Source organism: Somniosus microcephalus, chromosome 21 (assembly GCF_052327205.1).
Source record: "Somniosus microcephalus isolate GS21.2 chromosome 21, FLI_Smic_1.0, whole genome shotgun sequence".
Taxonomy (NCBI): Eukaryota; Metazoa; Chordata; class Chondrichthyes; order Squaliformes; family Somniosidae; genus Somniosus; species Somniosus microcephalus.
The window spans coordinates 23,153,015-23,165,383 of NC_141007.1; the positions used below are offsets into that span (position 1 = coordinate 23,153,015).

Consider the following 12,369-nt stretch of genomic DNA (forward strand, 5'->3'; position numbering starts at 1 on the left):
CCTTTACACTTACCTCCTGGATCCAGCATCCCTGTCTAATCCCCACAATCGGAGACCTCCCCCACAAGGCCTCCGATCCCCCCCCACGAGTCCTTAGATCTCCCTCCCAGGCCTCCAATCCCCCCCCACCAGGCTTCTGATTCCCCTCAAGAGGCCTCCCCCCAACCCCCTGCTTGCTCCCGACCCCCCTGAATCTGCTGCTCCTGGCCCGCCCCCGCCCCGCTCCTTCGGCCCTCTGATGCTCACCCGCCCCCACCCCACCCCACCCCTTTCCCGCCCCCGTTCGTTTCTGTCCCCTCTACCCACACCTCTGGCCCTCCAATCAGTCCCAACCCCCCACCCTATTCCACCGGCCCCCGATCATTCCCGGCCATCCCCCCCCCCCCGCTCCTCCAATCCCTGATTGTTCCCAGCCACACCCCACACACCGCTGGCCCTCCCATTTGTCTCGACCCTGCCACCCCCACCCCCTGCTCCTCCGGCCACCCCCTGGCTCCCACGCGATCCTTCCCTCCCTCCTCTCTGTGGCCTAGTGCCACAGGCCTACCTGCCCAGAGCCAGCCATGCAAATCAGGCTCTGCTGTTAATTCGGCAGGTCCTGTGGGAAACCCGTCCTCCCGGATTTCTCGACCACTTCTGAGCCCCCCACTCCTAACCTGCCTCCCGATTAAAGTTCAGGCCACTAGGGCTACTTTTCACCTTCACCGCCTGGAGTGTAATTTGGCGGAGCGGATCTTTAGGTTTACTTATTGTGAAAGGCTTCAGGTTATGCACTACTGGATGCACTGCAGCAACTCGCCAAGGCTTCTTCAACAGCACCTCCCAAACCTGTGACCTCTACCATCTAGAAGGACAAGGGCAGCAGGCGCATGGGGAATACCACCACCTCCAGCTTCCCCTCAAAGTCACACACCATCCTGACTTGGAAGTATATCGCCGTCCCTTCATCGTCACTGGGTCAAAATCCTGGAACTCCCTGCCTAACAGCGCTGTGGGAGCACCTTCACCACACGGACTGCAGCGGTTTCAGAAGGCGGCTCACTACCACCTTCTCGAGGGCAACTAGGGATGGGCAATAAATGTCGGCCTTGTCAGCGACACCCACAGCCCGAGAATGAATTAAAACATTTAGTCAGGGTTCACAGTACAACAACAAAAATGGACCACTGGGCTATAAAGAGCTGAATCTATTCTCATTGGAAGAAAGATTATTGGAGGGAACGTGTTCCAAGTTTTATAAATCATTCACAACAACAACAATTCGCATTTATATAGCGCATTTAACATCGTAAAACGTCCCAAGGTGCCTCAAAGGAGCGTTATCAAGCAGAAAATTTAAGGAACGTCTTAAAGGAGGAGAGATAGGTGGAGAGTTTTAGGGAAGGGAATTCCAGAGTTTAGGGCCAATTAGGTTTTATAGAGTGGAACTGCTTAAGTTTCAGACAAGATAATTAGATAAGAACTAGGTGAAGAGATTATAAAGTAAGGAGATGTAATTTAAGAGATTGAACTGCACTATTTTTAGCACTCTGGTTAACATGTTTGCACTGTACGCTATTTTTAAAGAAAGATCTTGCATTTATATAATACTCGGGACGTCGCAAATAACTTCACAGCTAGTGAAGTACTTTTGAAGTGTAGTCGCTGTTGTAATGTAGGAAAAGCTGGCAGCCAATTTGCGCACAGCAAGATCCCACAAACAGCAGTGAGATAAATCAGCAAATAATTTGTTTTAGTGATGTTTAGTAGTCTGGTTAACACTGTGTCAAATTCCTACGTGTACTATTTAACCAAGTCATTAACCCATTTATTTTAAACAAATGCATCGACCAGTGCAATAAAAATAGCAAAATTCTAACCACTTAGCAAGTGACTACTTCCCACCTGGTGGGATATTTCTCTCTTGATGTTTGATTTAATGAAAAAGTGAGTGAAAAGAGACACAAGGCTGGTAGAAAATGACTATGGACTTTTTGTCCATTCATACCTCTGCTCCAGTCTTGCTCCCACCCTAAAATGTATCAAAATTAGCAGCGACAACAAAAATGCTTGTTCAAGGCCACTCGCAAAAGAAAATTCAGCAGAATTACATCGGGAAATATAAAGAGAGCAAAAAAGTGAGTTCTGAGCTTCCTGAAATAAGTGCTGTTGAGAAAGGGCAAGATTTTGAAATATCGCCACAGCACAGTCCAACTCTAACAAGCAAGTTGATCACTTGATGGAACACATGCTCTTCCCGGGTGAGGTAGTTCCACAATCCGACCAGTGACAAACGATTAACAAGTGCTATAAAGCATGAAGTCCAGCTGGTGTTTGTTTAAGCGGGGTGGGGCAGTCCTTTAAATGGTCAGTCAGAAGCAATTCGAGAAACCACAGCTTGTGAGAAAGAGAGGCTTAAAAAAAACGACAAGCTTTTCAGGTGAGTTGCGTTTGGGTGGGGAAATTAATCAGTGTACAAAGTAATAAAAGTTAAAATAAATAAAGGCACATTCCTGTAACGGTGGAAATGTCACTGTTCAAACCAAAACCCATTCGGCACATAAATTTGAGATTGCAAAAGCCTTATTGATTTTCAAACATTCAGGGTATTTGCTGCCATTATTTAGCATCGATTTATTTCCAAACATCTGGAGAGGAATGCTGTGATGTGCATTATGTAGCTGGATGTATCTCCAGTTTCATTATGTTGTTATTATTAACCCCTAATACCTGTGGTCAGAGAAAAAATATCGAGCCCTTTAATGAATTTTTCCAAAGACCCATCACTTGCTACACCCGTCCCGTGTTCAAAATCTCTGTCTTTGTTCTGATCCCTTGCCTAACTCCTGCGAATCTCCAACTCAATTTCAATGTCCGCATTGTGCAGTCATTTGGTGAGGAAGTAAACAGACATGGTTGCTATCAAGAGACTCTTAAATTGTAATTTAGACGTGGACATTTCAAAAGAACCAAAAATCAGACATCTCAAGGCAGTTAACTAACATTCACAGGATTTACTTGGAGTTCCCTTGCCTGTAATGAGGTGCTGATGACAAAGGAAGCAACAAAGAAAGCATTTATATCGCACCTTTCACAACCTCAAGACGTCCCAAAGCTCTTTAGAGCCAATGAAGCATTTTTTGAAGTGTTGTCACTGTTGAAATGTAAGAAACGCAGCAGCCAATTTGCACACAGCAAGCTCCCACAAACAGCAGTGAGATAATGACCCAGATAATCTGTTTTTTAGATATTGGTTGAGGGATAAATATTGGCCAGGACCCGAGGAGAACTCTTCAAAATAGTGCCATGGAATCTTTTATATCCATCTGAGAGGGCAGACGGGACCTTTCTAAACCGGGGAGTAAAGAGCAAAAGGGAAGGTCTGTGATAGGGTGGAAGGCAGGAGTGATTAAATGTCAAAAGGGATAATGGTGCACGGCACCAACACCAGACTCAACATTGGGTTCAACAATTTCAGATCATAACCACTGCTCCCATTTTTTCAAACAGCAGGTGCTGGTAATAATTCTGCTGTTGCCATTTACAGCTCCTCTAGACCCATCTTTTGTTTCCTTCCTTGTCCCATTACCACCCCCTTTTGCCTTGCACCATCATCTCTTTTGTCATTTAATCTCTCCTGCCTTCCACCCTATCACTGACCTTCCCTTTTGTACTTTCCTCCCCTCCCCCCCCTTTCCCTGTCTCTGTACTTGCTTAAAACCTGTCACATCTGTAACATTTTCCAGTTCTGACGAAGGGTCACAGACCTGGGAAGTTAACTCTGTTTCTCTCTCCACAGATGCTGCCTGACCTGCTGAGTATTTCCAGCATTTTCTGTTGTGCTTTCAGATTTCCAGCATCTGCAGTATTTTGCCTGTGTTCTGATATTGAATCTTTTCTTCTCTTCAAGGAGCGAATCTTCTTGACGTTGTCAAACTATATCTTCACGGTGATCTTCCTGATTGAGATGGCAGTAAAGGTAAACCTCAGCCACTATTTTTTTTAAAGGCCAAAATGACCTCAGATAATTGTCTATATCTGACAGAGAGTGCCCCACGCTTAACGTGATACCATAACCCCTCTGGGAGCTGGATATACACCGTACGATCAGCTCACTTTCTGTCTGCTTTAGTTTTCATCAAGGAGTCAGGTTAAATTAAGGACTGGTGATTTCACCCATAAAATGATCACATTCAACGAAGGACTATTGTGGATTCATTTGATGAGAATAAACGTCGTTTAGCCAGAGTTTTTTTTAATTCATTCACGGGATGTGGGTGTCGCTGGCAAGACCATCATTTATTGCCCATCCCTAGTTGCCCTTGAGAAGGTGGTGGTGAGCCACCTTCTTGAACGGCTGCAGTCTGCGTGGTGATGGTACTCCCACAATGCTGTTAGGGAGGGAGTTCCAGGATTTTGACCCAGCGACGATGAAGGATCGGCAATATACTTCCAAGTCAGGATGGTGTGTGACTTGGAGGGGAACTTGGAGGTGGTGGTGTTCCCATGTGCCTGCTGCCCTTGTCCTTCTAGGTGGAAGAGGTCGCGGATTCGGGAGGTGCTGCTAAAGAAGCAAAAGTACAGTAAGTACTGAAGATCAGCTCCTTTTAGCACTCCTCGTGGGCTGGGAGGGGGCAGGAATGCTTCTCCCAAGCCTCGCAAGGAAGCCTTCGGCCTCACCCCAGATGGCCTTGAGCCTTCTCCACCCCTCCCCCCCCCCCCCCCCCCCGCTGCCCCACTGACTGCTGGGGACCGTCCCCACTGCCTCCTGATGCTACTTACTGCTTCCGCCCAGCAGGCAAGGCTGTGGGGTGGCAGCCTACCCAAAATTATTCAAATGAGGCCCTGCCGTTAAGATGGGCATGGCCTCCACGACCCCGGATTACTTGTCTAGTAAAATAACCACTACGCAACTGTACCCTGGTAGTAAATACTTCTTTCTTGCTCTCCTTTGCAGTTGGTGGCAATGGGCCTTTGTTTTGGTCAGCGGACGTATCTCAAGAGCTCCTGGAATGTTCTGGATGGACTGCTGGTGATGATTTCGGTCATCGATATTCTGGTCTCCATGGTTTCCGACAGCGGAACGAAGATTCTCGGAATGCTGCGGGTCCTTCGCCTGTTGCGCACTCTCCGCCCCCTCCGGTAATCGAACTCGCCGTGTCCTGCCAGGGTTCGAGTTCAGGGGCCTGATTTGAAAACAAGGCCGAGATTTTAAATACCTGAACTGATAAAGGGTAATTTTACACATCTGTAGCCAGCAGGGGAGACTCGCCCGTCAGCAGCATACACGAGGAATTTGGCTGGGTCTTGCCCACAGTTAGATGTCTGCCTGGGCTCAGTGGGCAATACTCTCAACTTCTGAGTCAGAAGGTTATGGGTTCCACTCCAGAGGCTTGAGCACAAAATCTAGGCTGATGCTCCAGAGCAGTACTGATGGAGTGCTGCACCGTTGGAAGTGCCGTCTTTCGGATGTGATGTTAAACCAAGGCCTCATCTGCCCTCTCAGATCAGTGTAAAAGATCCTATAGCACCATTCTGAAGAAGAGCAGGGGAGCTCTCCCTGGTCTCTTGGCCAATATTGATCCCTCAACCATTGTCACTAAAAACAGATTATCTGGTCATTATCACATCGCTGTTTGTGGGACCTTGCTGTCTGCAAATGGGCTGCCACGTGCCCTACATTACAACAGTGACTACACTCCAAAAAAGTACTTAATTGGCTGTAAAGCATTTGGGACATCCTGAGGTCGTGAAAGGCGCTATATAAATGCAAGTCTTTCTTTTCTTACATTAAGGCCTGAAAACTGTGCATGATGCCCACCCAAATTTCTGATGTGTGCCATTGGTAAACCAGGCTCCTTGCTGCCAGCACAGACTTGTAAAATTGCCCCCCATGCTGTCTGCTCAAAAAGGAGCAATGCTTTAATTTGGTGGTGTTGACAGTAGGCAGAATAAGTAAGAGGTTCGAGCAGCTTGCTAGTTCTCTGCTGCTGCGACAGGACAGACTGGGAAGGGTTTAGTGTCACGTGGAGGACTGCAGGCCAGGATTGATTGATGGAGATGGGAAAATGGATGAGTATACTTGAGTTTTGCTTGATTCCCTTGAGTATAGAAGATTAATGGCTGATCTAATTGAGGTGTTTAAGATGATTAAAGGATTTAATTGGGTAGATAGAGAGAAACTATTTCCTCTGGTGGAAAGTCCAGAACAAAGGGGTATAACCTTAAAATTAGAGCTAGGCCATTGAGGGGTGATGTCAGGAAGCACTTCTTCACACAAAGGGTAGTGGAAATCTGGAACTCTCTCCCTCAACGCTGTTGAGGCTGGGGGTCAATTGAAAATGTTAAAACTGAGATCGATAGATTTTTGTTAGCCAAGGGTATTAAGGGTTATGGAACCAAGGCTGGTAGATGGAGTTAAGATACAGATGAACCATGATCTAATTGAATGGCGGAACAGGCTCGAGGGGTTAAAAGGCCTCCTCCTGTTCCTATGTTGCTGAGAATCATTCTGTAGTGTAAATGAATTCAGGAGGCAACTCAGTGGATTTCTGGAGACTAAAGGGATTGGGGGGGAACCTTGTGAGAAGATAGTTCGAGGTCAATCAAAAAGGGATGGGCTTGTTGAGCCTAATGGCCTTTCCCTGTGGCTGAAATTTCTTATGATTCAATTTGACTTGCAGAGCATCCATTAAGGAATCGCCATTGTAGGACTGCAGCTAATGGCCTCTCCTACATTTTCTAGGATTTCTTTGGAACCCACAAGGACATCACTAGCTTTGCTGATCAGGTGGATGCAATGGGCACAATTTCATAGAGTTACTTTTCCCTCTTTTAATGTGGCGCAGTCACCTTCCTCTCTGCTTGCTTCTACCTGTTCAATCACGTAAGAGGAACTCCAGGAGTGTTGCGATCAGCCTCTATGTCCCTCCACATATGCAAATTATGTGTGAGGCAAATAATTCAAAGCAGATTTCTAGGCAAAGAAATGAGGGGATTTAACTTGAATGCTGGGAGACTAAACTGTTCATATTGTCAGTTTCACAAATCAATTTCAATCACATCTCATCTGGGTGAGGGATGTGCTGACCATTGTCTCCAGGGAAACCTTGGCGTGTTCTTGGCTTTGTCCTGACAACATCTTCCCTTTAAAGACTGCATGTGGTTATAGTTTGCAAATGTCTAGAAAACATTTCTAAAATAGGAAAGTGTTCACTAACTCATCATCCTATGAAGTTGAAAAAAACCATTGGTGCAGTTTTCTGTTAAAAGGGACGAGGGATTCAGTTATGTGGAGGAAACTAGAGAAACTGGGATTGTTCTCCTTCGCGCAGAGGTGGTTATGGGGAGATTTAATAGAGGGTGTTCAAAATCATGAAAGGTTTTGATAGAGTAAATAAGGAGAAACTTGTTTCTGGTGGCAGGAGGGTCGGTAACCAGAGGACACAGATTTAAAATAATTGGAAAAAGAACCAGGGGGAGGGAGAGATGAGAATTTTTTTTTACTCAGCGAGCTGTTATGATCTGGAATGCACTGCTTGAAAGGGTGGTGGAAGCAGATTCAATAATAACCTTCAAAAAGGAATTGGAACTTGAAAAGGAGAAATTTGACAGGGTAGATGCTGAGAGGTTGTTTCCCCTGGCTGGAGTGTCCAGAACTAGGGGGCATAGTCTCAGGATAAGGGGCCGGCCATTTAAGACTGAGATGAGGAAGAATTTCTTCACTCGGAGGGTTGTGAATCTTTGGAATTCTCTGCCCCAGAGGGCTGTGGATGCTGAGTCTTTGAATATATTCAAGGCTGAGATAGATAGATTTCTGGACTCCAGGGGAATCAAGGGATATGGAGATCGGGCGAGAAAGTGGAGTTGAGGTGGATGATCAGCTATGATCTTATTGAATGGCGGAGCAGGCTCGAGGGGCCGTATGGCCTACTCCTGCTGTTACTTCATATGTTCTTATGGGGATGGAGCAGGGGAGTGTTACTAATTGGACAGCTCTTTCAAAAATGGGCCAAATAGCCTCCTTCTGCGCTGTAATATTCTATGATTCTCTATGATTGTCCTAGGGAAGAAAAAAGGCCACCAGAGAACCGTTGGGCGTAATCTTCAACGTCGGAGGGGGCAGAAAGCTGCCGATATCAGATCAGCCGCCCGTTATACATCCCATCGAATTCTTCTTTCCATCGAAGTCAATGGAAATGAGTCGGGATGTACAAGAGGAAGCCAATGCAATACCTCCAGCTTTCTACCCCTGCCGACATTGAATAATATCCCTCCTCCTTCTCCCCCACTGTTGTCTTTTGCCAGGTCTAGTCCAGCACAGGTAGATAAATAAGGGCTGACGAGGGGGAGGAATCATAGCTTGAAGTTCTTAGTTTGTTTCACCGATGGTGAGATTTCATTGAAAATTTTGCTCAGAAGTACGTAGATATGGTTTACTTACATTTTTTTAAAATTCCAGGCAGCCCACTTAAAAATCAGCATGGCAAGTCCAAACCGAGCTGGGTGAAAACCATAGACGCAACATTTCATCACACACGGCTGCACTGCACATTTGCAAACAGTTGGAAGTGCATCAATAATCTTGGTGAGCCAAATGTCAACGTGGCTCAGTTGAAAGCAATTTTGCCTCTGAGTCAGCTGGATGTGGGCTCAAAGTCTCATTCCATGACATAATCTAGGACACTCCAGTGCAATACTGAAGGAACTCTTCCCTTCGGGAATGGCCCCTTGCACCAATACCCTTCCAACAGTGACAGCCCCTCACATCAATAACTTTCCAACAGTGGCACTCCTTCTCACCAATAACCTTCCAAAAACGACAGACCTTCTAACTATTAATCTTCCAATACTGATAGCCCCCCTACCAATAATCTTCCAATACTGATAGTCCCCGTCCCCCTACCAATAATCTTCCAATACTGATAGTCTCCCTACCAATAATCTTCCAATACTGATAGTCCCCCTACCAATAATCTTCCAATACTGATAGTCCCCCTACCAATAATCTTCCAATACTGATAGTCCCCCTACCAATAATCTTCCAATACTGATAGTCCCCCTACCAATAATCTTCCAATACTGATAGTCTCCCTACCAATAATCTTCCAATACTGATAGTCCCCCTACCAATAATCTTCCAATACTGATAGTCTCCCTACCAATAATCTTCCAATACTGATAGTCCCCCTACCAATAATCTTCCAATACTGATAGTCCCCCCTACCAATAATCTTCCAATAGTGATAGTCCACCCAACCAATAATCTTCCAATACTGATAGTCCCCCTACCAATAATCTTCCAATAGTGATAGTCCCCCTACCAATAATCTTCCAATAGTGATAGTCCCCCCAACCAATAATCTTCCAATAGTGATAGTCCCCCCAACCAATAATCTTCCAATAGTGATAATCCCCCAACCAATAAACTTCCAATACTGATAGTCTCCCTACCAATAATCTTCCAATACTGATAGTCTCCCTACCAATAATCTTCCAATAGTGATAGTCCCCCTACCAATAATCTTCCAAGAGTGATAGTCCCCCTACCAATAATCTTCCAATAGTGATAGTCCCCCCAACCAATAATCTTCCAATAGTGATAATCCCCCAACCAATAAACTTCCAATACTGTTAGTTCCCGCAACCAATAATCTTCCAATACTGATAGTCTCCCTACCAATAATCTTCCAATACTGATAGTCCCCCTACCAATAATCTTCCAATACTGATAGTCCCCCTACCAATAATCTTCCAATACTGATAGTCTCCCCTACCAATAATCTTCCAATACTGATAGTCCCCCTACCAATAATCTTCCAATACTGATAGTCTCCCTACCAATAATCTTCCAATACTGATAGTCCCCCTACCAATAATCTTCCAATACTGATAGTCCCCCTACCAATAATCTTCCAATACTGATAGTCCCCCTACCAATAATCTTCCAATACTGATAGTCCCCCTACCAATAATCTTCCAATACTGATAGTCCCCCTACCAATAATCTTCCAATACTGATAGTCTCCCCTACCAATAATCTTCCAATACTGATAGTCCCCCTACCAATAATCTTCCAATACTGATAGTCTCCCTACCAATAATCTTCCAATACTGATAGTCCCCCTACCAATAATCTTCCAATACTGATAGTCCCCCTACCAATAATCTTCCAATACTGATAGTCCCCCTACCAATAATCTTCCAATACTGATAGTCTCCCTACCAATAATCTTCCAATACTGATAGTCCCCCCTACCAATAATCTTCCAATACTGATAGTCCCCCTACCAATAATCTTCCAATAGTGAAAGTCCCCCTACCAATAATCTTCCAATAGTGATAATCCCCCAACCAATAAACTTCCAATACTGTTAGTTCCCGCAACCAATAATCTTCCAACACTGATAGTCGCCCAACCAATAACCTTCCAATAGTGATAGTTGGCCAATCAATAATCTTTTAATTGTGATAGTTGCCCAACCAATAATTTTCCAATAGTGATAGTTCCCCCAACCAATAATCTTCCAGCCTGAGATTCCCTGCCACCAATAAGCCTTCCAACAGTGACAGTGTTTGCACCAATAACCTTCATCTGTGATAGAACAGGAGCAAATATATAGCAGTGCTTACCGTCTTTCGGATGAGACATTAAACCGAGGCCCCGTCTGCCCTCTCAGGTGGGCGTAAAAGATCCCATGGCACTATTGAGTTATCCCCGGTGTCCTGGCCAATATTTATCCCGCAATCAACATCACAAAAACTGGACATTATCATATTGCTGTTTGTGGGAGCTTGCTTTGCGCAAATTGGCTGCCGCGTTTCCTACATTACAACATTGACTACATTGCAAAAGTACTTCATTGGCTGTAAAGCACTTTGGGACATCCTGAGGTCATGAAAGGCGCTATAGAAGTGCAAGTCTTTCTTTCTTTATAGGAGCTCAGTTTCTGAAGTATTTTCTAATATATTGTTATTTTCAAGACTGCTCGTAGTACTACAGCTCCTGTCGTGTGATGCCATAGTGCAAAATCTATCTCATTATCACTCGGTCACATCACAGTGTGTTAAAGTTAATGAACTTTAAAAAAAAAATTATTTTGAAAAATAAACCACAGAATATGGATTCTGAGAACTAACAATTGTCTGGCCGAGAGAACAGGAGGCAGTAATTTAATCGCAGGTTTCTGCTGATGTTTATGAGCCGTTAGAGCTTTGCTTGCGTAACAACAGTGCTGTAGGATTGAATTACTGCCTTATTATCCCAGACCGACATTTGTTGTTCCTTAAAATGCTGAAGGCCATGTTTTTATTGCAGGCACAGCCCCAGTAATGCCCAACACAATAGGCCTCCCACCCCATTTCCTCCTCACTGTAGCTGGTAACTGAACGACCCACTCCCCCCCCCCCCCCCCCCCCCGCACCCCCCGGCAAATGAAGAGGAAAATCTCCCCTTATACCCCATAGTTTATTATTTCTTTTTCTTTGTTTAATAGCTTGTGGATCTCCCCCACTGTGTCGCTCGGGGTGAGAAGACACCGTTTTATTCCATGTAACATCCCGAATATTAACAGGGCCGCTGACATACGGAACGCAAATAAATCAAATCGGGGCCAAAGTGCCACGGTGGTTTCCCACTGCTACTCCAGCGAGGTAACTGGCGGAATGAAAGAAAGAAAGACTTGCATTTCTCCAGCGCCTTTCACAGCCAATGAAGTACTTTTGAAGTGTAGTCACTGTTGTAATGTAGGAAACACAGCAGCCAATTTGCGCACAGCAAGATCCCACAAACAGCAATGTGATAGTGACCAGATAATCTGTTTTTGTTATATTGATTGAGGGATAAATATTGGCCAGGACACCGGGGATAACTCCCCTGCTCTTCTTCAAAAGAGTGCCATGGGATCTTTTACGTCCACCTGAGAGAGCAGACGGGGCCTCGGTTTAACGTATCATCCGACAGTGCAGCACTCCCTCAGCACTGCACTGGTGTGTCAGCCTAGCTTTATGTGCTCCAGTCCCTGGAGTGGGACTGTGAACCCACAACCTTTTAGACACAGGGGCGAGTGATCTACCCACTGAGCCACAGCTGACACATGCTCCCAGAAATTGGCAGGATCTGGTTGTGCAGAGCTCTGCCGTTTCTGGCAGTCACCTCTTTGCCAAATGAAGGCCATGGTTGCAGGGGAGGAGGGATGGGTGGAGCACCTGCAACACTTCTACTATATTAACAGAAAATCTCCAGTGGTTTTACTCCTGGTGAGTTGGAGGATACGTTTGTAACACTACTGGTGTGACAGGGAAAGACTTTTAATATATTATTTATGGATCATGCCATAGAAATGTTGAACTCAGTTGACGTAATATAAAGAACACTTCCAAGATGCCACC

General features: G+C 45.3%; 1 protein-coding gene across 1 annotated transcript in view; it reads left to right on the top strand.

The window, feature by feature from the left end:
• Nucleotides 1-12,369, top strand: part of cacna1g (calcium channel, voltage-dependent, T type, alpha 1G subunit) — a 372,735-nt gene that overhangs the window by 232,600 nt on the left and 127,766 nt on the right. The window contains exons 20-21 of the mRNA XM_085963330.1: nt 3,890-3,958; nt 4,937-5,121. Of these exons, the coding sequence (XP_085819456.1) occupies nt 3,890-3,958; nt 4,937-5,121 (254 nt within the window). The remainder of the gene's footprint in view (nt 1-3,889; nt 3,959-4,936; nt 5,122-12,369) is intronic.